This window comes from Hylaeus volcanicus, chromosome 5, assembly GCF_026283585.1.
Source record: "Hylaeus volcanicus isolate JK05 chromosome 5, UHH_iyHylVolc1.0_haploid, whole genome shotgun sequence".
NCBI classification, from domain to species: Eukaryota; Metazoa; Arthropoda; class Insecta; order Hymenoptera; family Colletidae; genus Hylaeus; species Hylaeus volcanicus.
Window position 1 is genome coordinate 20,595,024 of NC_071980.1, and position 27,514 is coordinate 20,622,537.

Consider the following 27,514-nt stretch of genomic DNA (forward strand, 5'->3'; position numbering starts at 1 on the left):
ACGTATGCTATTAGGAAAAATGTTTCTGATAGTCTAAAATCACTTTCCCATGCATACAGTCAGTGTAATAAATAGACTGCGGAACTTTATGCAAAATAAAATCTTTGTATACGTACCCACAAAAATTAAACACAAATAGAAATTTATTTTACTCTGCAAATATTATAATATTAACTTTACTTTCAATGTTTATTATATTCTTGCATATTGTGTGCATTTTGTAATTTCTTGAACATCCAAATTTCCTATAAATACAGAAATATCCGCAGTCTAGTAATAAGTATTCGTACAAGAATCAATTTTCAAAATAAAACTTCATATATTTACTTTATTCATAAATTTTAGGGGAGAAATAATTAACCAACATTCCTACATATTTTTAGAGTAGATTTTGCGTAAATTAATGTTTATTACTTTTATTGTTTACCTCTTATTTCTTTCCTTATTAGTTTTATTTTAAATTGGTTGCTGTACGAATACTTCTTACACTAACTGTATATAGAAATTGGAGTTTGTATCTCTTTGAACCTTTGAAACCACAATATCATAAATTGTAACTTAAAGAATGTTCCATTCCAACTAATAAATCGTAAATTATTTGTGTCCCTCTAATTTTTCACTTACATCGCAGTTGCATCCAACAGACGATAGAAATTACTTTCAACAGATTTCATCGCACACGCAGGAACGTGGCTCAACGTTTGATAGTGCCTATCGACCATAGTCACGGTTATTATTTCGATCTTTCAAAACGCCCGTCACCCTGTCGCTGTTTACCGGAAACGGTCGTGAATTCATTCCAGTGTAATCGTGAATAAATCAGGAAAGTGCGAGACCACAGGAAGATGCATATTTATGCGTTCGTGGTAACTGGGAAATTAAATTCTCGCGTTTCATCAGGATGTACAGAAGGGAGGGAAAGGGTTGCGCGCATATTTCACGATCAAACGTCAAAATGCAAGCAGTTGGAAGAAATTTACGTCGACGGATATATTTTGCTCATCCGATTCGTTCTTCGGTGTCCTTTGCTGTATCGCGGATATATCGACTGGAATTCTGGCAGGAAACAACCACGATTAAAACCGTGACATTCTTTTTTAACCGCGTTCGAGACGAACGGGGGCTTGTTTGCCTTGAAATCGGGACACAAAGCGTCACCGTTATCGTTTCAAACGTTTCGAAGCCATTATCCGCGTTATTTAACGCTATGAAAAACCTGGATGTAGAACGGGTCGCGTAAATTCCTGCACGGAATTTTGGCAAATCGAGAGATCGATAGATGGAGGCTTTCCAACTAAATTGGTTCCATTGTCCCGTCGGACTACGCGAGCAGGCTTTCATTTTCAAAGTTTTCCAACATTGTATTTTCGGTTCTTTCAGTGGAATAATAGCATAATATAACGTATGGTAGTGTGAAGCATGCATATGCAGGGCGTTTTGAATGGTTAAATATCTCACGAGGCGATGAAGCTATAAAAAATGTTTTTACAAAAATTATTTGAAAGATATGGTGTAGATAATTTTGTTGTAAGTGAGAATATAAGAAGAATGGAATGGTAAACAATCTGGATGGAAATTTCACACGCAAGAACCACCGATTCGTGACTTGTTGGAGGTTTTATTAGAAACATAAACAAATAGTATTTCAAATCGACTAATCAGGACAATCTCGTGCATCATCTCAAACGTCCATGTCTCTTTGCATACTATTAATATACCTCTGACACACACCCGCAGTCAATTATCAATGTATATTTAGAATTCTCTCTCTCTCTTTCTACCTATCTTTCGCAATAAAATTCCACGCATGCGCGCACACATATGATTTATCAATGACACTTTGTATCCTATATGTTGTATCGACGGTCCGCGTAAATTTATCGAACATCCTCGAACGTAACAATCTGTATCGTTAATCAAAATACGATTCGCGAATAACAGAGAAAATCTTTTCGTGCGCGAATTCCTGTTATGACGATCAAGATTGTGGCGCAGCGTTACAATATCTCTCAATAAATAAAAAACAAAAGCAACTGGCCAATCGACTAATCGTCGCAAACAAAATTTAATGTATCTATGCATCATTCGTTACCAATTATTCGGAATAAGATTTCGCAAATCTCTGATCGCAGAGAATATTCTTTGGAGCGGAATTCGGGTTTGATTAAAATACACGCGATACATCCTCCCTTTTCTATCAAAGGAAGCAACCAACTATAGCGCAATCGGAAGTCTTCGAGATCGAAGCTTGGCCCGATTTCGCGATTTGGTGCGCCTTAACCGTGAAAACTTTTCCATTTGGCGAGGAGCTTTTATCCTCTGGCTTTCCGGACCGTGCTAGGGAAAATACTTAATTGATCGAGAGAATCGAACGCTAGCAATTGAACGGGAGTCGCTCGACCGAACGATCATCGATGGAAACCGTTCGAACGAAGCGACGTATATCGTCGATTACATTTCTTCTGGCTGAACAGATCACAAGGCCCGTTGTTAAACGGACAATCGATAAAGAAAAATATATATACGTCTGCACTGAGTGTCTCGAAATACGTGGGACGAGACTAGGAAACAGTAATTTATCGAATAGGGAGGTTTGCTACTTTTTACGTTGTTGAATGCAGAGACTTTTTCATAGAAATGAAATGTGAAATTTATTTTTCTGCATCAGAGACTTAAATGAGATTCATTTTCGAGGATTATGAAAGATGTATACCTGAGAGAGGTAAAAGGAACATAAATGACTCGCTTAAAACTATCCGATAGTCCTTCTAATAAATTCTTCGTTAAGTACTAGTTTGAAAAACCACCAAAAATGAGACTCAATTACGTCTCAAATATTTACAGCCCCGTTTCGCTGCCTCGTGCTCACGCATAAATATTACAAATTTAATTAACGGAGAACAGAATTCCCGTGTCATAAATTACCACTCGTGTACGCCGTGTACAAGAACACCTAAACGTGGATCCATCAATTTCGAGTGGAGCATCCGTGTGCGCCCATTCGAATCGATTCTCTCGCGAATGGAAGCGACTCCAACAACAACAAAAATGTTATATTTCGCGCTTTTGCCAGTGAATATTTTCGAGTGTAATTGTCTCCCATTGCAACATTTATCCCCGTATATTTTGGAACGCTCGCTGGCACGCACACACGAGCATTCGGGTCCACGGTAGCGAGCTTTCAGAAAGGAAGGACGCGTGCAACGTAAGCAGAGTGCAGGTAGAAAGGTTTCCTGCGAGCACCTCGAGTACTGCTCTCGTTTGGCACAGGGTCTCCATCGTTTCAGTGGCTGGAGGATTCGTCGATACCATCAAACGGATAAGGAGGTTTATGCACGCTCGAACAGTATACATAAGCCGTCTCTCCCTTTGATGTTTCTCTCATTTTACGTATCTATGCAGAAAGTCCACCGCCGCGCGTTTTCTCTCTCGACTTTCAACTAGATCCGTTTGGACCGCGAGCCCCCATCCAGGAGATGGGCAAGGTTTTACTGGAATGATAGATCGGAACAAAATGCACCTTGGTTTACGCGAGGTAGGAATTTAATGACTCCGTGCCACGGGGAATTCGATAAAGCTTGCTCGCGCTAAAGTAAATGGGGACTGGTCGACTTGGTCTTTATTGAACGATGTTTAATTAACAACTTGTATCGAGTATATCTCCAAAGTCCATTTTGTGAGATGGAAATCGAGTAATATTTGTTAGTTAGCCAACAAAAATAGTGAAGTAAATAGACTGAAATTATTGGAATAAAAATGGATTCTGATTCAGCGTAAAATCTAGATTTAGAATTTTTGAACATTTTTAAATAAAAGACTGAATTTGTGTAAGTTAACTTTGATATCTGTGCTTGCTTAGTTAAAAATAAATCGTACAAAAACGAATGGAAATTCGTTAATAGCGATCCTGCTGAATCATACACGATATCGATTCAATATTTTGGAACCTATACCGAAAAATACGCTGTTTGGGGGCTCGTTTTTATCTCGAAGCATCCATCTTCGAGGTCAAATGGAATCCAAAGGGAACGCGAGCCAACGAATAAATATAAAGACGGTCGTATCTCTTTCGATACATGGTCGATCGACTATTTTTTCCTAACTGCTTCGAAACCTGAATCCCCTAAAGGATTCGTCCGCAAAAACGGTGCTCGATTAAAGAGGAATTTCATCCATTAGAAACGTTACAAAAAACAACTGTTCTTTTCTTTTATATTTTTTGAATTTTTTGAAAGGACGAGTTTCTAAAATTGTGTCCTTTAGATTTCATACTAAAATTTGAAAAATAACCGATGCTACGATGCTTTCGAATGAAAGGTCTGCTAGGTTGAAAGTGCTACTAAAACTTTAAGCGTATTTTTCTCAAGAGCACGTTTCTGGAGGCTGTCGACGTCATATCTCAGGAATTACTGAACCGATCGACTTATAATTTGGGGTGAATGTAAAGTGGATGTCTGTTTATAGCTCCTGTCAGATTTAAACTGATAGTTTTGAATCTTCTATTTTTTTCAAACCTCTCAAAGATGGACAAATAGGGATAATGTCGACATTTTGTAATTGCCCTTTTCAAATTGCGTAATTTTGAGTTTTGAATTCGAATAGGGACAATAATCACACTCGTGTATTTCGATATTTTGTTTGTTGCGTGGGTTTTCTACTTGATGAATGACGTCAATCATGGTAAGACTGCCCTTTGTTTGTTTCTACGGTATTTACTAATCCATACGTTTAAAAGTCATTGAAAATCCCTACAAAAGTCCATTTTTGTACTTTTTAACGTCTCGTTATAAAAAAATTTCAATGACCTAATTAATCGCGTTCCTAATGAGAGTTCAAATCCTTCCTTAATCGGTAATCTCATCGCTGAACGCTCGACCGTATTAAAGGGTTCCCTCTTGCCTCGGGTTGGAAAATGGACTACAATTAGAATTTTTGTTGGGAACGTCACGCTAGGTATTAAACTGAAACTTTTTGTGCTGATTATTATACTTATGGAGACGCCACATGAACTTTTGCATGTAATTTACTCTTTTATGAAAAACGACTTTTTAATTATACTCCAATGCGAAAATTTCATCGTAATTGGTAAACGTCTCACGCAGTAACTGAAAACTGAAAATACTGAGAGATTATTATTTTATACAGTAACGGGTTTAGTAATATTGGTGCCCTGGGAAAGATTATCGTGGCGCCCATTCGGGAGTTCAAATTGAAAAAAAAAAAGATAGGTTATAATATCAAACCATGAATCTGTAGTTAAATTGTAAAAATTGATAAACTACATAGCATGGACGAGACAATGAGAAAGTATGGGTATAGTCGCATACTAGGGCCACCGGGCTGCGACACACCCTACAAATCTAGCGCCCTGGACAATTGTTCGAGCGCAAACTCGAAAATTCACAAAATCACGGAATTTCGAAAGCCTAAGTGATAATAAAAAAAAGCCTAAATGTCGATTAAAAAAAAATGTCAATTAAACAAAAATGTATTTAAAGTTTTACTTAGGCTATCTCCGAAACTATCATGGATAGAAGAAAACTTTAAGAAAAAGTTTCATGGTTTTCTATCTGCATATAAAATCTGGCCCTAAATTTTGTAAAAGATAATTTGTTTATAATAGTAGCCTATTACAGGTGAAACTTTAGGGGGTCGTTTCACCCCCTAAATATGAAAACGGGCCAATATAATATATCCTTTAAAACATATCCAAAAATTAGAGCAATGGGAGGCGGACACCTAAAATGCTTTGCTTGTTAGTTATATAAAACTTGTGTTATTTAACAATTTGCTTCACCCGAGACTCGAGAGAATCCCCTTAACCTATGTCCCCTTAACATGGTGACACTAATTCATTCAGCATGAGGGACAATGTTAAGAACGATGAGGTACCCCTTCCTCATACGTACATGCATAGTTGTGACTGAAATGCAAGATGGTGTTACTGCGATAGTGTGACACAGGTACGCTTAAAAAGGTTAGGAAGGCTTAAAACGTCTGAACTAGTGCATCACTCGATTGTCGCCATATTGATTTCATGCATACGTATTGATGCACGCATGCAAGCTGTCAAAAATCACAAAAGATAGGTAAATTTCTTATCTAAATCAAAAGTTCGAATATCGAATAAAAGATAAACAACTATTGATCAATTACTTGTTCAATAAAATATAAATTGTAAAATGAAACTATATCTTACATTGAACAAGTAAAAGCTTGTCTCGATGACTATTGAATGATATACAATAAATAAACGTTAAAAATAAATCGCTATACACGAACCTCATTTGTTATCTACTATGTACATGACCATAACATTTGTTCATCACTGCGAATCACTGTCACCCAAGTAATCAGTGTCGTCCAACGGACCGCGTTTTCACCAAACAAATTTATTTTTTGACCAAGTTCTCTACAATTTCCACCAAACACAATTTTGGTCGCTAAGTACATAAAACTGGAGTTCCATTTGTACAGCCAATCAAAAATATGTAATATGTAATATTTAACACATTTAATACATCCAGCCTCGCTATAACGCGTCCTTTGCATCGATAATTTATAAAAATTATTCAACGTTACGCAATTGTAAATAGTTGGTAATTATTTCCCACGTTAACGACCTCACCGATTACAATGTCCTTAAACTATATTTGGAAGAAAGGTACTGACAATGAGCCTAAAAGTAAACTACTACTTTTTCTTCTAGAACACACGCGGACCTATCACCCTCGACACACCCCAAATTCACCGAAATCGGTGAGGTCACCAACACGCTAAACAGTTACTCTTTATTCTCGTACACATGCGTATACACCTCACCTCGCTCCGTTCATTAACCCCCAAAAAGACTATCAGATCATACTTATAAACAACCAAAGTCCCCGACGTTTCACTCGAAATACTCTGACGTCACGTCCAAAGCGTACATTTCAAAACTCCGACCCGTCTAACAATGCTAGTTAGGAACTGTCTCCATCCTCCCCCAGATAGCACTCGAACATCCAGTTCGAGAGTCCTCGATCAACATTCCTAGGTCTGGATCCTCGCGTCCTAATCCCTAGCATCGATCTAAGCCACAATGGTCCAAGATCCCCCAGTGTCCTACTCGTCGAACCAGTTCGACGACCATTCGATCGTATCCACTTGACGGGGTCGTACGGGTCGCCTGACATCCCCCTAGAGATCAAGACTGTCCGAGGTCCCTAACCGCCAATCAGCAGCCAGGGTAGGATCACAGTCACGCAGAGAGCTGCCAGGCAACTGGCGCACATCGCTAGGGGACTGGCGGTTGCCTCTGGTTCAGCTTCAATAACGTAATCCTCGTCGCGCTCGAACTCCCGCACCTCCACATCGCAACGGAAGCAGACGCGAGTAGTCTTCGGATGGGAGCTGTCCCTCCTCAACAGGAGAGCGGAGCCCTTGCGCTCGACCTTCCAGCCAGGCTCTTGGAGCAGCATACGAGTCATGATCCCTCGTAGATCGCCCGGCCTCGAGACTCGCGGCTGATCGATCCTTCAGAAGCAGAGGAACTCTGTTGGAGAACTTTGGAGAACGTCCGCGTCGCTGGGTGTCCTCTTCGAGGCTGCCAGGTGCTGGCTAGGTGTCCTAAGCCTCGCGACGCTGGCGAGATGGTTCGCTACCTGAAAGACAAGACAGAGCATGAATAGAGGAACGCTGGGCGAGGGTGGCTGATCCGATATCCCACGCACAATGGCCACGATCTGTATAGGGGTCATCGACAGAACGATTTATGGCGCGCGTCATAACGATTATGCCAGTCGAGCGCTGATTCGACGAGTACTGGTTGTGCTTCGTGCGAAATAACTTGTTTGGATGAATCTCAAGGAGTTTGGCTTCTGGAGCCCTATTGGAGTTGAGATTTATAGGTGTATAATTTTGGGTCTTTTCTCTAGTTGAAGGAATTTTTGAGAAATTTGTTAGGTTATCCCAAAAGTTTCTTTCGTAATTTGCACTCAATTATTTTGTGTGGCAGTGTTTATATATTAGGTTGTCCCAAAAGTTTCTTTCGTGAGTTGCATTCAATTATTTCCTGTGGCAATGTTTATATAAATAGACAATCTAATTTCTTAGACATTGATGCTGTAACAGTAATGAGGCGAAATGAATCGTACACAATTCAGTAATGTAACATAAAACATAAGGTATTGTTTATATATTAATTATTAATAAAACGAAAGAAACTTTTGGGACAACCTAATATTTGATTAGGTATTTAATTACTCGATTATCCAGTAATTAAACTTGTAAACCCATACGAAGATTAAATAAACAAGTAGAAGATCGTCTAAAACTTTCCGTAAAAAAGAAAAGATATACTCGTCACATTGAGTAACCTCCTCCTTTTCGAAGTCGGTTAAAAATTTGTACGCCTCGTACAATTAGAAGGTAAACGAGTTGAAGAATTTGTCGCGCTTCACGATTGGACTTTTAAATTTTCCAGCCAAGATTAACGAAACGTCCGAACTCGTTAATCTTATCCCCCAGCGGGTTCGAATTTTCGTGACCAAGATACACGTAATCTAATCTTCATTAATCATTCCTGCGGTTCGATATCTATGCGTAACGAAGATATTATTTACTCGACGAGTCATGTTGCTTTGATTATATAAAATGACCCCCAATTAAGTTCAGTTTCATTTTAGTTATAACTCATTGTTCCATTTTATTTAAATTCGATACAAACTGCTCAAATTTTATTGTATAACATTCATTTGCATTATCGAATTGCGTATGATACATTTTGCTCCATTACTGTTACAACACTAACATCTAAGAAATTAGGTTGTATATTTATGTAAACACTGTCACACAAAATAACTGAGTGCAAGTCACGGAAGAGACTTTTGCGACAACCCAATATAAAGTAGCATAAAACGGACCGATAGATCAAACTATTAGGGAAAATTGAAGCATCACAGCGAAGTAAATTTGAGGGGAATAGTATTCAAGGGTTAATCACTGCTCCTACCTAATGAACCTACCTTTAATGAAATTTATGTATCAAAGACTGTGTTCAGACACTCGTGGAAGACAATGTGAAAATGTGGATCACATTTATTTGCTCGAAAGTGTACAGTGAATCCAAGGAACGACGAAACGCAGTGGTAAATCGAGGTGGGAAAGGCGCGCGCTAGAATTACGCGCTCGTACAAAGTAAATCGTATCAGATTCTGTGCACTTTGCACCCGTGATGCGTCAATGCACTGAAACGATGTCGAAAACAAACAGTTCTTGGACGTACCTCGACGATTAGTAAGCGAAAATTGTCTGTACGTTGCATTTCTTTGTTCGGGAGAAACGAGGATAATCCAATTTTTGTCTAATTATGCAATTAGACATTAAGTAAACACAACATAGAAAATGAACGCCGATTTTGAAAAGGCAACGATTTGATACTCAATGGATCAATCCTGCTAATAATGAATTCCTCGCGTTCAAATTCAGAGTTTAATAATCAGTCTAATAATCTCGCCACGAAGAAGAAAGTTTTTGATTTCTCTCGACGATGAGTTTTCTCAAAAATGAGAAAAGTAAAAAAATAGTCCACAGATGTGGTCGTTAGGAAATTCTCGTGATTCCGGGTTTATTCGACGAACTGAGTCGCAAAAAAAAAAAAAAGAACGAGTAGAACGCCCCAAAAGCGAAAGGTCGCAGTTTTTGCTAGATTTAGAACGGCTATTACGCACAAGGATGAAACTGCTCTCGGTACTGGGAAATTTAGTTAGCAGGTGCTTAGGTTTTATGGGCATTTAATACGTGGACAACGACGCCCTGGGCGGTTCATCAACTTCCTGCATAGGAGAAACGAGAATTAATCGAAACAACTTCAACTATTTCACCGCAGCTTCCGAGGGTTCGCTACTAAACCTGCTCAAACTCTCGCTGGTCTCTTCGAAGTTACCTCGTGATCGAGCAATTCCGTGCACGTGATACCGTACGATTACAACGCAAACATCGACGCTATAGGAAACCTGTTAATCTAACGAAGGAAGCCGATAGGTCGACGACGAAAGTACTTGTAAATTTTCATCCCCTTTCCAACCGAATTTACACTTTGACAGAACACGGAGCGCAGAGTTTCCCCGAGCGACAACTTGTAATTATGAAAATTAAAGTCCTATCCAAATTTGAAATGTACACTATTCAACTATTCATTTTATGGGTCACTGGATATGTTTTGATACGTTTCCAACAAGCGTTGCTTTTATGTTATAACGCGATAACAATACAGTAGATATAGATGCAGGTGGACAAATCTGTGACGTAACATACGTGCATATTTGTGCCCATAATTATGAAAGTGATATTTAATGAATTGCATCTGATTGCAATCATCATTTAATCGAGATATTTAATGAATTGCATCTGAATAAATTAAAAAATATTTTTATATTATGCAACATTTTAATTTAGAATTTTATTAGTCTTGATTAATGGAAACTTATTATGAATACGAAATTTTGTGTGAATTTCATAAGAAAATGTTGTTTTTAAAGTTTGAATTGACTTCAACTATTTTCTAAATTAATTGAATGTCTTATAAATGACTTAAAGCAATAAAAGAACTACGAGTTTTATAAAAAAAAAACAATAACTTTCATGAAATAATTCGAGAACATTTATTAATTATTTTTAAAAAGTAACCCATTTTTATCATTTTAGGCTTTTATCATTATGAGTTTTTAAAATTCTACCACTATCTAATGGTTCATTTTTGACAATATGGTGAAAATTACATTGAATTAATTTAGTTTAAAATAATGTGGTGTGAAATAACTGGTAAACTTTTTAAATTATGACTTAGACCACTGTCATAATTATGAGCTCATTGATCCCTGACAAATCGCCACAGAGCTAATGAATTTTCTGACACCAAGAGCCAGTGATTAGAAGTGCAGGACACGAGTTCAACACTCAATTTGCTCAGCTCTCAGAAGACGATAAATATTTCATCGAAAGAAAGTTGCCCTGTAATCAAAGACACGTGAACGCGTTTCTAGCTTCACGGGAGAAACAAACCATCAATAATGAACTACGAAAACTGGTCAAGAGGCGTTAAGGTTCGGAAATGGAGAACTTTCATCACGACGACCTTCTACAGCGCCGAGTTTCGACCTAGTTTCGCTTCCTTGACAGCTATTAGTACCGATTAGATGGAGTTAATGGAAGCTGACGGTGCACCTATATACAAGTCTAACTATAAAACACGAAAAATGGCAATTATTGTTCGGAACTTCCTTCTCCCGGGAACATAGGGATTTAGATTTAGATCGATACACAGCTACATCGTTTTGCGTATTAATCGAGAATTAAGTTCACATTACGTTTAATTTGAATACAAGATCCGGATAATTGGTTCTGAGAAATCATTCAGTTTCGTTCTTACATCTCTAAATGAATCTACACTAGTATAGATTTTAGCATATTTTATGTTGTATCTCGTGTTTTTCGTGTTCTCATCTACTCGATATGGTCATTACGTAATTTATTAAATCATCGACTGTCACGTCATGCATATACAAAATCAAGTAAGAGTAACTCTATTTAAATATTCAACGAGTGCCTGGATATTTACAAAAATCTTTTCCAAATCGATTGAAATTAACAGTAATCACATCTCGGTTTTCTATACTCTTCTGAGGATTCGCTAACTCTTTTATTCCAGTTGAATAAATAATAATTCTTAGAGAATAAATTTGTTTCGAATTTCACAGTTCAACTCTCCGCGTTTCTCTCTATTCAATTCTTCCTTCCGGTTAAGTTAACGTAACCTCTATATGTCAATCTTGAGAAATTGCTAGCATTATTATTTCATATATATTCGCGAAACTAAAACATTCTTGGAACAATTAGAGCATACGCGGTCTACAACAGGAAACGTTACGCAATAGTAGAGATCTTTCCAGATTGCTGCAAGAAATTTCCACGAACGCTGGATTGTTCTCTTTAATTTTGTGACGTAAGGTGGACTTTAACATTATCTTCGAATGCAAAACAACCAATTTTGTATATAAGAAAAAACGTTGGCAATAAATTGACACTGATGCAATACAAGAGGTATTTGAGGTACAAATTGGTATTTTCACCGTGGAATGATTCACATTTCATATAAGAAATCATAATTATCCTTTGCAGAGATTTATAATTCATAATCATCAATATTTTGGTTTCCATTTATAAATACACTTTTATACAAAAAATAACTCAAGTATCATTGGACACCGTTGATAAATATAATCGCAGTTATTCAACAATTACAACGCAATTACTAATGTTTATATAGTTACTCTCAAGTTCGTTTACATTCAATAACCCTCAAATAACTCGACGTATACTGCGAAAAATAATTTTTTTTTTTACTGAAAAACTAAAATTCAACGCTGAGTAACAACCTGATTGCTTCAATAATTTCGTTCAATTCCTATTGTAATAATGCAAAATTCAATCTTCAGGAAAACCAGCAACCTAACACAGGAGTCAGCTTGTCTGCGACGACGTTCGACGTTGACGGTGCCTCTAATAATAGGTATAGCAGTGAACTTAACGTTGGCGAATCGATCGCCCGCAAGCCCATGAATTGTTCTGCCTTTTCGCGGACAAATCGCGGCTCGAGATCGCTGTAACTTTCTGTTCGCTGGAAATGGTTCCGTTCAAGGCCACGAAATCGACCCTCTAGGCCAGTGGTTGTCAAATAAAGCTTCTGCAAGCTCTTAATAGAAAAAAGCGACTATACAACAGAATAATATGGGTGGTTTCTAGTAATATACTATTCCACGTAAAAACGTGTCGAAGTTCGTGTAAAAGTTTTCTGTCATAGCGAAAATACTGAAAGAAAGATGAAACATTTAATTCAATAAAATTCATAATGAATTAATAAATGTGCATATAAGTTTATTAAATATGAAATGTAATATTTCATACGTTTTCATAGTCGAGACAATCAGCCGCTGAATTTAGACCAAATAATCCTCTTTATTTTTTTAAATTGATGTGAAATTTATTTATTTTCAATTTCCTTTTTTATTGAATTATCCATTAAATCCAAATATTCTCTATTTATTAACAACCCTCCCTTGTTACCTGTTCAATATTTTCGAGAAATTTACACGTGGAACACGGCGTATCGTTAATTTTTACAAATTCTGCTTTAATTTCGTTTGTTCGTGTCGGTTGAGAAAAGTTTCACAATCCCTGCTATCGGAATAAAGAAAACGTATCGAATGGAGCGGATACTTTGTCTCGCACCGCTTTGTTCGTTGCTCTCTCGAGGACGTAACGAGATTCCCGAACAACAATAAACGCGCTTGACCATACAACATGGATACTGGGATCAGTATCATTCCCGCAAACGCGATTCAATGGAATAAAAAAAATTGCACCCCGCTTGATTAACAGCGCGTACACTAACTATTCGAAAATACAACACGGAATACAATATCTCTTCAATACATTTCCGACCCTGTGCGTTTCCAGTTTCAACGGATAGAATATTGAACATTAGCTTTAAAACGAAAGCTGAGTGGCACAAAGATTACTAACGCCAGCCAATTTTGCACGATATTCTATTTGGGATTAAGTGAACTGTGGAATTTCGATTTGAACATTTATAACTGGTTTCGTCTTTCCGCATAAATGAATTTGTTAGCTACATTTGTAATTATGCTTTTGGTATTCAAGACTTTACAAATATTTGATGTTTCTAGGAAATTCTGTTTGATATTCTTGATTGGTATCCAAAACATTCGTAATATTTAATATTTCTTGAATATTCAAATCGTATCTACAAACTTCATAACTTGAGTTTAAATGATCACACTGTGAACGTATAAAAATACTTCAGAACCTAATTGGAATTACGCATAATTTTCATGATAGGACATTCAGGACACTCGAGGCGTCGAGATACTTCAAGCGTCCATGGCGTTCGATATAATAAATCACTCAAAACTTTTATTAACATTCAAAACTTCCAAGATATTAAAGTCGTCCAAGATTTTTCAAGACTTTGAAGACTTCTCAGGTGCCCATAACGTCAAAGGCTTCCTACAATTTGCTACAAACAATATCTCACAATGGAGCGACTCCTCGCCATTAGGTGGAATACCAAAATGACTGAATAGTGCTCGACACTACGAAACCGATTCGAATGCTACATAATCCCTCTGTACAGGCGGTGTTCTTTCATTACCGGGATGGAATTTCATTTCACGGGCGGCGGCTGAAATATCGTGAGCAATAAAAATGTAAAATAAAGGTTAGTTGATACGGCGAATAGGATTTAATTGAAACGAGCGCACCTGGCACGGTGCAATAAAGTAGACGAGGGCATTCCGGGATCGGACACGTTTCGCCTAACCCACCGTTTTCTCCTTCCGGACTATTTTAATCCGTCAGGAAAATAAAGTGGAGCATTGGTCTTATTCAATTATAAGGCTGAAGCGAACGAGCGAATCGTGCCAGCTCGGAATGTTCAAACGAACGACCAAAGCGTCGAATTCTAGGGAGAAACGACGTTTTAACCGTCGGTCCGTTATCAAACCCTGAGAACGTCATAATGTTTGCTTGTAGAAGTGTAATCAGACTTTCATCCACGTAGATGGTGGAGCTTAAATGGTACTTTAAGTACTTCTTTGTTCCTAATGTTTACAAACGATATAGAATGGAGACCCTTTCATTTTGGTCGTTCAAAAGAGCACACGTTTCGAAAACGATGATGGCTTTTATGTACTTCGATGTTTTGGCAATATGATCGCCTTTATACTCAACCACCAAGTACAAATATATCAAATTTAACAGCAGATAATTTACTTTACCACGCAACTAAAATAAGAGTATTTCTTTTCTTTCGCACTTTAAGTTGAGGTCACGTGCCAATTATATATGCAATCTAATTAAAAAATGCCAATAACTACATCATCTACCCTAAATGTTTATACAGAAGACGAAGTAGACAGTTCTGTACACAGTGCAATGAATGTACGATTTGAAGTTAGATTCGCAACAATGAACCCAACTACTTTACTTCTTACTTTAGACTTCGAAAGTAACACGAAAAGTACGTCGCGTCATTAATCGCGGCAATTTAGCTACAAAATTCTTTGAAGAGTGCTACACAGTTTCATACAAGTATTTCTGCAGGATTATTATATTTTGGAAAATGTAAGAGAAATTTCCCTTTCGTGAAATCGAATCTTTTTATCAATAACGTCTCGTGAAAATTTATGGCTGAGGATTACAACGATTCCACCAACTCATGGATCCAGTTCATGACTGGGGAAAGAAAAAACGTGGTCTAACCAAAATAGTTGGGAACAAGTTTAACCACCTCAGGATATCATGTTTTCTAGAGGAAAAAAAATCAAATTTATACTTTGCTCAAAATATTAATTCATAACGAGAAATGTGATGAATTCTTGTTAAGTGGATTAATCAGATGATTAAAACTTACGAATATATTTTTACTTTTTTTTTAGTACTACTACATTAATGATATCCCAAATAATTTGAAGCAATTAAGGGGCTTAGAACATCAAAAAGTGGAGAAAAATCACTCGTTTATTTTAAATGAAAATTTAAGCGATTCTGAATAGTTCTGTGCAATCAGAATTTAATTGGGAGCACTGGAAGTGGAAAACAAACAATGATCAAATTTGTGGGAGACGGGGAGCGCGGTTACCTTGATTACAGCCATAGAGTATTGTTTTGTACGGTAAAAAGACAGTAAATTATCAAAAAGGTAGTGTTAATCGATTTCGATAAAAAGAAATACAATTAAATGTTATTTAGTCGTATTTCTTTTTATCAAAATTGATATAACACTGCCTTTTTGATAATTTACTGCCTTTTTTACCATAAAATTCATTGTTTCTTTCACCTGAATTTTTTTTACCACTTCCAGTGTTCCAAATTAAATTCTGATCATACAAAACTGTTCAGAATCGCTTCAATTTTAATTACATAAAATGTAATTTCTTTTTTCATTTTTTGATGTTCCAAGCGCCTTAGCAAATATTTGCCCTAAGGAATAGGATCGAAGCCTGAGGAAGTTAAGGGAGCCATAACAATGAGACCAGTTGCTACTTTTGAGTGAATTTATATAAATTTTTGTCGCAAGAAAATTATCTGTAGAAGAGAAAACAGTCTTCGACGAGTTGTCAAGAATTCATAGAAAAAACAAGGAAGAAAGAAAAGTTTGAAGAACGTTGCTTCCGAGTGAAATCTTCGACATATCTAGGCTCTACAGGCCTTCAATGGCAATTTTCTGCCTACTTGACCCAAATTGGTGGTTCGACGACAGCAATTCCACAAACTCTCATCGACGTTTTCACTGACAATGACACGATCCTAACCCGGATCCTAAATATACAATTTTCCCGCGATTCTTTTATTCGAGAACGGATTAATTATATTATTGCAACCAATGATGTTTATAAAGATCGTCTTTGACATTAAAATTACTGCAAACGGAAAGAATATTACCATTACTTGCAATAAGTTATTAGCAACGTACACAGAACGTATACAATTACGTAAAATGAAATGTTGATATTATTATATGGTTTATGAGATTCACTTTGCATACGATTTTAATATTACTATACATCATAAATTCACGAAGTCTGCAGTCCAGTTACAAAAATTTCGCCCACTTCTATTTAATTTTTAAGTTGTCCTAAATATTCCAACGTAGAAATAACTTGAAAAATTGTCGATACGTGTACATAATAAAATACAGCATGGCAACATCGTCAGAAGATTGGTAGACGTCATGTGCCAATATCAGGTTGAATTTTGATTTGTTTGAAATAGAACAATTCTGGCTAGGAATATCGATATTGTTGTGATTGACGTGCAGGTTAAAATAAAATAAAACCAATATGCCAATAGAGTTTTTAAATATTTAACAGCAATCTGTCATGGTTACGTGCATCATGAACGAGGATTTACAGCTTAATCTCTTGGGAGGTGAATTATTTTATAATGAATTTAAATAAAAATTTCAGTAGTGACTATTAAAATTTAACGTTAACATGCTGTAAAGCTACATTTAGCTTGTAACGTATTGAAACTCACTGCTCGAATTTTAATTTTATTTAAAAATAATCCGAGTTGGATAAAACAGGAAAAAACATGCTAAATACTATTTTAAATAGTAGATGCTATATCGTAGAAATAAAATTCAATTTTTATATACTATTCTAAAAACATATTTCAACTAGTAAACTATTCTATTGGCCCAGCCACACGTACGACTTTGAATAAAATAGACTATTTATGCTTTATTATTTGAAATAATATTTTACCCAGTCGTGAATATAATCCCATCTACAAAATGGATAGAATCTGAAATCTTCTTCTTTAGTAACTCATGTAAATCTGCAAAAATCTAGAGAATCATGGATCGATAAGTATTTTCAAACGGTCAACGACAAATAATTCTATCGATCACCCGTCGAGTATCGAATGAACACGAACGAGCGCGAGAAATCGTTTTCCAGCGAGAGCACAATCGACTCGCATTATTGGACCAGAAGAAGCGAGAATAGGGTCTCGTAACCAGGTGCATCGAGTTAATTTCGTTCGAGATTCGGGCTCGCCAAGACGGAAGGAAATTGGTTCTTGGGTTTAAGACGTCTTAATAAGGAGGATGACGATATTCAGGCATGTTTAAGCACCAACAAACGTGGCGGCAGGGAAATAGATACGGAATGCTCCAATTTAACAAATTGCGGACTTTTCCAAGTCAGTTCCCTTCCACGTTCCTAGGGTATGTTCGCCGCGGCGTCCTTTGAAAGATGCATCCCGTGTTTCGATGCAAACGCCAGAAAATATACATGTGTTTTAGTTGTGTTCAAAACAATACATTACATATACGCGCAAGTAGTCGACGTATCAATTTGATAAGAAAAAAAACCATGCAATTGAATAGGCATAAGAGCTAGAGATGCGATACAAGTAAAAAGAAATAAAGGTAAATTTGTAGGTACATATTTCTAATTGACATTTCAAAAAGTTAAAAAATATAGTCAACATTATGAGAATGATAAGAGTAGTGAAATCTTGTTAACCAAAGCATTGATAACAGTTAAATTATAGAAATACTCTAAAGGTGATCTAAAAATGCTACAAAAAGAAAGTATCATTTTATTATTCCCTAAAAATGTCCAGCTTTACAAATATTAACCAGAAAGGGGGTGAATAAATAATTAAGAAGATATTTTCCCTCATTGGCGTTGCTCTCCCAGGTGAAACTTGGAAGCGCGTTGATAATAAATTCACGGAGAAGAAAAACACGTCGCGGGTGGGGCACTAAAGGGGCGAATGCTAATTAACAGGTTCGCGAGGCGACCGCCGAAAAGATTTTATTTTAAACCGTTCCAATGGCCTTCCAAAGGCGTATTACTTAAGCTGCCACGCTGAAGACCGCCGCGAGCAAATTGCTCGAGCGCGACGGAACCTTTTAGCGTGTTTTAGAATGCGGACATTTGCACATCGTTTGCATATCGTTACGAGCGTCCTGAAAGAAACACGAACCCTGTCCACCAACACCCGAGCACTGGGCGCTATGAATATATGTATTTTCATTCTTTTTTTTTCTTTTCTACAAGCTTGGCCGAGGTTTCCGAACGTTATGACAACTTCCAAACGTCATTCAACGACATTGTCGCCGCTCGCGAGTGTGAAAATTGCATTCGCGTCAGTTGGCAAACGTTTTGCAAAACCGAAGAGTCTCTCGGACACGGTGACTGACGAACTTATAATTGGAAAAAATGTCTACGAGGCTAAAATTGGATTTCTGTAAAAGGCTTTTCAAGAAAGGCATAAGAATTTTGCTTTTTCATAAAGAAACACGTTGAAGAAGACACTTAAGGAGCCTTTCTGCCGTGACCACCATGCTTTTGGAATTTTTTTCAAAGTCTATAAAATAAAGAACGATTCCAACGTTTTTTCTAATAATAATATTATTCAGAAAGAGCGTAAAAATATTTTTGTATGGCAAGTATACCACGTGCATTATCATACTGTCAATTTACAATGAACATACTCGTAACTCTGATTTCCGACCATGAAGATTTTACACGAGTTACATTAGTATTAAATTTGACTCCCCTAACTTTCCTTTCTTTCATCGAATGATATAACTTATCTCGCATTGCACAACCTAATCTACCACGTGCCCTCATATACTTGCTGATTAACGCGTAAGTATTTTTAATTCATGAGTTTTTTATCTATCGACTTGACACTTTACCCTTAGGTTAAAAAATAGGTCACATTATTCTCCTGAATACACGTAAGAATGTGAACCGGAACAGCTATAAAAGTAGGATAAATTCCATTTTATTGGAATAATAAATGACGAATACTAATTTTGTCGCGATTTATTCGCAACTTGCAGGCAAGTTCTACTTTGTACCACGTGTAACTTAATTAGTAAAGTATTGGTTTTAGATTTCATGCATTTATGGAATGTATATTTATGGGTAGTATGAGAAACATATGCAAATCTTGTGCAGAATATGCGCACTTATGCACACTTGTATGCACCATCAATGCATGAAATACACAATATAATTAACATTTTTATTTAAGAAATTAGCTGTGGCCCGCGGTTTCACCAGCGTCGTGTACTATTCGTATTCTATATTACATGTTAAAAAGTTTCTAAATACATTTACGCAAATAAGGCAACTTTAAAGCAAAATAATTGTATTAATCTGCATATTAAGACCAAGTATGAAGTAAATCCAACCACGAACAAAATATGTCCTATACAAACGTTGCAACCCCTTTTCACCACTTTAGGGGTTGAACTTTTTAAAATGCCGAAATAGGTGTTTAATTAATTGTATATTTATTTGTCTAGTCTTAACTATACTTAATTGTATAGTTATTGTCACAGTATATTTATTTTATCAATAAATTTTCGGGGAAGAAATAATTAACCAACATTCCTACACATTTTTAAAGTAGATTTTGCGTAAATTAAAGTTTGTTACATTTAATATTGACCTCTAATTTCTTTCCTTATTACTTTTATTTTAAATTTGTTGCCGTACGAATACTTCTTACACTGGTTGTATATAGAAGATAACGCATAAAGAGTTGTCGAACTTTCTTTCATTATTCGTAATACTTTACATAAACTGGAATTTCTCCATCTCTGATAATTAAATTGTTAAAGATGATCCCCCTGCCAGTTCAAGGTTCCACTGTTTCGCGAAGATGCGTGTCATTTTTGTATTCTTTCGCCACGCAGCAAATATACTATTACAGGGAGGACGATAAGCAATGAATCACGAAAATAACCGTTCGAGAGAATAAACTATCACGCGATGAACATGCGCGATACCAGGAGAAATTACATAGCGAGAAATCTTTCGTGGTCGCGAAACGCAACATTTTCGAGGTGCCTAGTACATCTTCGCGTCGCATGAAATTCAAATTGCTAGAAATGTATAGTTTAGGGTCGCAACGGTATCCAAGTCTCGCGAAATTCTGAAACTTCCTCGATTTACTTTGACTTGAATCGTATTAAATTGTTCGAAATAGTGTTCTGGAATTTTGATAAATGGCCCTTAGTTTGGAGATGAGTAAAATACAGACAGAGTTAACAAATCCTATTTGTTAAAAGTTTCACTCTTCCGATTCTTCAATCTTGGAATAATCCAGTTTCAAGTTATTTCGGGAAATGGTATAACACAATTATATTTTGGAAATTCAATCATCGTGAAATTAAATAATACCCCGTTCGAAATTGTGTTTCGGGTAACTTGTGTTAGTAGATTATGCGGTTACAGTTTGTTTCAATATAGAATCAGTCACTTCGTTGATTAGTGCGATGACCCCAAATTAAATAAATGTTTATATAAAATGTAAGTAATCAAATCGAAAGAATAACTGGCGACTTACATTTTATATATATATATATATATATATATATATATATATATGAATTTACGATTAACATTTATTTGGCATTGTGCAAAAAATGTATTTAGTAATTAGGGTAGCTGGATTCTGTAACCAAGTGTATGCAACTATGACTAATGTTCGCTCAAAGGCAATGCATGTACCCTGCACGCGCATTGATTCCGTTTCCAGTTGCCTACTAAAATGGAACAAATACCTACAACCTTGAACAACAAAGACAAATAATCTCATTACAGGCATCATCGCAATAGTATTAGCGCAATTTGGCTCGACACAGCCTTGTCAAGCTTCCCACGAATTCATCACGTGTCTGCCCATGCTCTGCTGCACGCGATGCTAGGTCTTGAATAATTCAAGTCGGTCAAGAATACGCTCAGAATTCGACAACGAGCATTAACCTTCATCCTAACATCACCTGAAAACACGGAAATACCTATCTGTATCTTCGAAGCGAATATATGAAATGGTCCGAGTCCAAATTCGAACGATTCTCTACGATTGAAAAATGAAGGGCGATGAAAACGGCAATGAAAACTAAAGAGCTTTCCAAAAGAGGTTTTAGGATTTTTTTAACGAATAACATCCTTCTTATTTCATTCTAAACATTTGAAATAAAAAGTTGGATGTATTCCACACCATTTGTGTATTATTGAAAAATAAAATCCTAAAGCACTCTATTGAAAACCCTTTATATTACTAATCAAACGAGTCAACACACTTGCCCTAAATAATTTCCTGAGAGGATAGCGCTCTTCTCAATGAAACTTTTTTTTTCAACACATGCTCACTTTGATTTAGATACGAAGCCGTGTCACTCACCGTGACAGAATATTTTTAACGCCGAGAAATTAGAATGGAACAAAAAGCTGAAGCGTGTTCCACTTTTCAGCTTCAAAAGATCTCGTACCACTCATATAACCATGATCCTGACTTGGTTCCTAAAAAAAGAAAATTAAAAAAAGCTTTGATTTTGATTCTGATTTGATTGAACACATCAGAAATGTTTAAAGAGCTTCTGCAGATATTTTGGACCGTGTATTTGTTCGGCAAGTATGCACCTTCAATAATTATTGATGTTAAAAGTTACTATTATTTTATACCAAACTGTTCCAGTTCAAAAACTTTTCGAGCAGACTTCAATCGTACTGTAGATATTGTAATTACCTCTCGTTACAGAAACGACGAAAATAAATCTCGTCCAAGAAACTTTTTCCACGAGATTCGCCGTCGATAATTTACGAGAACGTCGTTGGAACGGAGTGAATGCGACTTCTGTGCTATCCCTCATAAGTATTTGCCTTGAACTTTCGTTCTTTTCTCCAGGAAGCATCAAGTTCCTCGAGGAAGTTTGACCCGAGGAATAAATTACAGATTCTTCGAGTAATGCTTGCTCGATCCTACGTATATCAGTGATTATAGAAGAATGAGTGAATTTTATTCATAAGAGTACGAAGTCGTATAACTTGGCTATAACGCCTAATGCACGAGTCTTTTATTAATTTGTTTTTCAAATTTGTTTAATTCTTGCTTTGCATTACTTTGCAAATGCATTTGCGTACATAGCTCTGTTCACAAGTCTGTCGTGTGTGTGTGAGTGAGTGTGAGTGATGTGTGCGAGCCACAGTGTGAAGCCGACATCGGCGAACGCGTTTATATTCTTTTAGCTAGCATAAGCTATTGATTTGAAAGAATCGAAAGCCGACAGCGGCGTGGAGGGAAAAAACGGCAAAAATTAGAATAATTGTTAGCGAGTCGTTAAGCGAGAACCGTGAAAGTCGAGAGTCGAGACGAATTTATGTTTCTTTTCCGATCCTTTCTTTCTTTCTACAATAAAAATATTTTAACATATTTTATCATTTCTTTTCTATATTATTTCCTACAAGTCTCTGGCATATAGTAATTTCTTGGGAACCGCTGGCCCCCCAATAGCTCGGCTACCTCGGAATTGCTAAACCCGTACTGTAGCTATAATACAATCATAGCTGCAGCCCCTGAGGGTGATTACAAAACAGGCAAAGTACGTATATTTTACGCATTGTATATTACTATAACGTATTATCAAAAGTCACGTCTAAATTTCAAGTCTCGGAGAATTAATAATGAAACAGTAACCATTAACGAATGAAAACTCAGAAAGTAAACTCTATAAATTAGAAATTTAAAAGATGGTGCATAGAGTGGTCACATCATTAATATCTTTTCGAGCAGGAAGTGGTACAACAACGATTACGCTGAAAGTGAATCTGTGGAAAATTTGACATCTAAAGAATATGGTTTTCAGAACGATGATAGACGATCGTGGATTTTCATGATTGATATTATATTTTGCTATGGTCATTGTCTACCGAATTCAGGTTTTACAAATGCACAATATTTTCTGGCACGCTCTAAGAATAACTCAACATACATGAATACGGGAAAATAGAATAATGAGGTAGCTTTAGGAAATTGAATCTGTATCTTAATTTGCATGTGTTACGACTCTCCAGTGATATATAGACAGCTGTGTACGTCATATTTTATACGGATGCAACCAACCAGTCACGAGTTTTGCGAGTATTGGAAAATATTCCAAGCGATGACTCGATGAATTTTTCCAATCGTTTAGGCCGTCATGAACTGTGATTTGATAGAATGATTATTATGATTGAAAGAACGAAATAAATAAGTACTTGGAGTTAGGAATATTAGAAACCAATCTACTAGTTAATTTTTTAAACAAAGCTGTTTGGTAAACATATTGTGAGATGAAAAGATTGTCTGAAAATGATTGGAAAAAGCTGATCTAGCCACTCTCGATTATTCGTCTAACATTTGATGTTATTCGACTAACAGTAGCCATTGACGAACAGTTACATAAATGCTTCGGTCGCGAAGTCTAGATTCAGATACATTATAACGGAAGTGTTGCTGTGACGTAGTTGGCGAGGTAATCGATATTAGCATCGCAAATCGAGAAAGTCTCGTTAAACGACAATATTCCACTTGCTGTGTGTATCGATCAAGGAATATAACCGGTGTACTGAAGTTTAAACATACATCTATGTATATATAAAACTGGATGTTTGTGTATATACAGGGTGTCCCAAAAATGTTGGAGGTCCTTGAAAGGGGTGGTTCGGGAGGTGATTTGAAACAACTTGTTCCTCTGCAAAAATGTCGGAAGGGGCTTCGTTAAGTAGATATTAATAAAAAAAAAACCCGACCAATCAAAGCGCGCGAATACCGTTGGAGCGGCCGCGGTAGCGAAGGCTACGCGCTGAGCGGCCACGTCAATATCCTTCGATGCTCGTCGAGTCACTTGTTCGCGTACGAAAGCGGCTACCTAGCGCGTAGCCATCATTATCACGGCCGCTCCAACGGTATACGCGCGCTCTGATTGGTCAGTGTTTTCCGTTAATATCTCCTCAACGAAGCCTCGGACAGCAATTTCGCTAAGGAAAAAGTTGTTTCAAATCACCCCCTGAACCACCCTTTTCAAGGACCTCCAACATTTTTGGGACACCCTGTATACATATATATTTATATACATGTGATTGATAGACTTCGAAACTGTTTGACCGATCAACATGAAACTTGGTACATATATGTATTTTTTCATGGAGAAGGGTTTTATGCTATTCAATTTGTTGTGACTCGAAAGTTTCAGTTTGAACTCTAAGTATTTGTATATGAATGAATGATTCGTGAAGGTTCACGTGGTTGAACTGCCAAATAAATAGTATTCCACGCTGGTGAAACCGCGGGACGCATCTGGTCAACTATAATTTGAAAACAATTATATGGCCAATAAATAACCTGATTAGAACAATTATTCTACAGTTTTTCACGTCAGAGTGGATACGATTAGGAAACTGTATCAATTGAAATTGACACGCTAGCACATAACTAAATGGACGTCCAGGGAAAGGACCTATGAGCACTAGATGCTCAGAACATCGCTAGTCAATTATTATTAGTTTTCCCTCATTTCTGTAAAATGTTTAATTTGTAACATAGACTCTTCTTCTAGACACCCATTCAATTAGTGTTTGTCGATGGTTCTATCCCATAATTTTTCTAAGAAACCAAACATAATTTAGGTTACAGAGAGCCAAGATATTTCCCTTGCAAGTGTTCGACCTAACATTTTTAACCATGAAAGATTGAACATACTACGAACATTGAACATTCGATTCCACGAGAGTAACAGCTGCTTGTTCGTGGAACATTTTGACCTCAGAAAAGTGTCTCCAAGCTTCTGGCACTGATTCCAGACGTACGCCACTGATTCCAGGTGTATGTACCCCTTTAATTTGCATCGTCAACGACTGACAACGCTCAGAGCGTTCATTGCCATGGTGATTGTCACCGCATGCGTCTCGAATTCACGATATTGCGGAAGCTCTCGTAGACTGGGTGGCGCGTGAGACCAAGGTCACGTGTTTGACCCAGAAAAACAATGCTGAATGCGCAATTGCTCGCGATAACCCACCGCTTTCAGTCTCCTCCCGACTTTCTTGCGTTTCCATTCGACGAGTCGTCTAATTCGCTGACGCAAACTTCGTCTCGACCTGATGAAACTATCCTAAACACTCTTGGAAGTCTACTAGAACGAAAAACTACCCTTTTCACTAACTATGTTGTCGTGCAGAAATTGTACACGAAGAGGCAGATGTAGGATGATGCATCGCGTCTCGTATCATCCAGCTTTATTTATGGTCTGTGAATTCTGTCTAAGAAGTATGAGAATTCTCCATCTGAGAAGCATAGAAATTCTCTGTGGATGTCTTCGTCGCTTTTTAAAACTGCAAGCTTTGTAGAGGAAGCCTTGAACTTGGGAATTGGAGGGAAAGGAACAATGATTGCATTTGGGACTTGTTGACGTCTAAGAGGCACTGGCTCGAACCCCAGATAGCGCTTCTTAGACAGAAATTGTTGAAATGAAAGTAATTTCAATTTTTGAGAGGGTAAAGAGCAGTTAATTTTCAGTAGTTGGAAAAAATTCTCAGGTTGCAAAGCTAGATGGATAGATAGATAGATCTATCGCCTTATTAATAACTTGGTATCATGAAGTTCAGAACACCTATCGTCAACTCAACCACATATTATTTAATTTGCATACTAATTAACGCTTAGACGTACAGATAACCAAGGAATAGTTTTTGCTTTGAAATTAGAAAATTAATCGAGAGAATATATGGTCGCAGAGCCATATCGATGTAGCCTTGTATCTGTCATCAAAGACTGTGCATCACAAATCCAAAATATAATACTCGCGAACTACAAAAGTGAAAGTACGACGCAAGGATAAGTTTTCGCAACTGCATTGTTGCATAGAAATCGAACCGTAACCAGACTGGAATACAAAAAACTGCTATTAAACAGAAGTATAATGGCAACGCGAAGGTACAATTCTTCCAACAATACTATCGCGGAGGAATCGTAAAGGAAAATAAAAGATAAAAATGCAATTAACACTCTGACCTCCACGTCATACATATGCAGTATCGGTCAATGTTTATGTGGCGATATTTTTAATTGTTCATTCTCATCTAGAATGGCGAAGCATATAATATTTTGAAGCGGAAAATAAACATGCGTGGAACGCGAGTAGATTGTTTACAATTTTTTAATAAACAGACTAATAATTCGTAAGCATATAAATTACCAAAGAGTGAATTTATTGAATGATAAGCAGAGTTAAATATACATAGACCAAACGCGTTATCAACAATTCAACGTCGCAAATTCGACAACATCGGGAATACAAAATAAAGCACTTGCAACAGAAGGAAAAATCGAGTCGTGACAGAACACAGTGATACATATCGAGTTAAACATGGAGAAATTACACGAGTTGGCGACAATTTTCTGTCGCACACGTTTGGGAACATTGCGAAACAAAGATACAGTGCGAATCAGCAGAGTGAAAGTAAGAGCATCGACAAGTTTTCTCAACGTGCGATTGCAAAGAAAGTCGAACGGAGCAGAGATAGATTGCAAACATTACCCTCGAATTCGACGCCACAGGTCTGAAAATACTCCAAATTAATTACTCCAAAAATTGCGTCCTAATCGCAAAGCTACGCGTCCACTTAAACGTGTTCACAAATTACTAGCAATTCAACGTCCGAAACTCACACCAGCCCTAGTCCAAAATACGGTACTCACGAATCATCCAAACTGAAAACAATTTCCTCCGGTTACGTTTACCGTGCGGGAACGGTAGGGACACTACTCCCGTGGAGTTAAAACGCCCTCAGGCTGAGACACGTTTCCCTCTCCTCCACTCACCTGTGATTCAAGGCAGATGAACCAAGCACCCGAGACTTTGACACGTGAATCCTCTGCCTCTCTCACTCGGTGTCTAATGCGAAAAAAACTCGGTACCGTGGAGTATCAGGATTCGTCGATGAGCCGCGCACGTGAAACGATGACGTGTGGCCTCCAGCCGCGATGTGTATGCACGACGTGTAACGCGATTGCCGTGTAGAAGGGAGAGCGCCTGACACGCACGTCCTACCTCAACCACGTCTGACACGCGAATGAACACCCGCGAAGAGCGATGTCGCGA

General features: G+C 37.2%; 2 protein-coding genes across 6 annotated transcripts in view; both read right to left on the minus strand.

The window, feature by feature from the left end:
* Positions 1 to 27,514, minus strand: part of LOC128876298 (sestrin-1) — a 254,459-nt gene that overhangs the window by 162,597 nt on the left and 64,348 nt on the right. The gene's annotated exons all lie outside the window — the stretch shown is intronic.
* LOC128876303 (uncharacterized) lies at positions 1,775 to 27,496 on the minus strand. 4 transcript variants are annotated; one of them, XM_054122548.1, is made up of 3 exons: positions 27,235 to 27,496; positions 21,778 to 21,896; positions 1,775 to 7,643 (listed from the first exon to the last, which is right to left on the minus strand). In XM_054122548.1, the coding sequence occupies exon 3, from the start codon at positions 7,467 to 7,469 to the stop codon at positions 7,206 to 7,208; it is 264 nt and encodes an 87-aa protein (XP_053978523.1). In that variant the 5' UTR covers positions 7,470 to 7,643; positions 21,778 to 21,896; positions 27,235 to 27,496; the 3' UTR covers positions 1,775 to 7,205. The 4 variants fall into 4 exon arrangements, with proteins under 4 accessions (XP_053978523.1, XP_053978522.1, XP_053978520.1 ...); XM_054122547.1 differs by lacking the exon at positions 27,235 to 27,496 and adding an exon at positions 22,123 to 22,275; XM_054122545.1 differs by lacking the exon at positions 21,778 to 21,896.

What these genes read in the sequence shown, in the direction of transcription:
- LOC128876303 (XM_054122545.1), bottom strand. Translation starts at nt 7,469, where the DNA reads ATGACTCGTATGCTGCTCCAAGAGCCTGGCTGGAAGGTCGAGCGCAAG.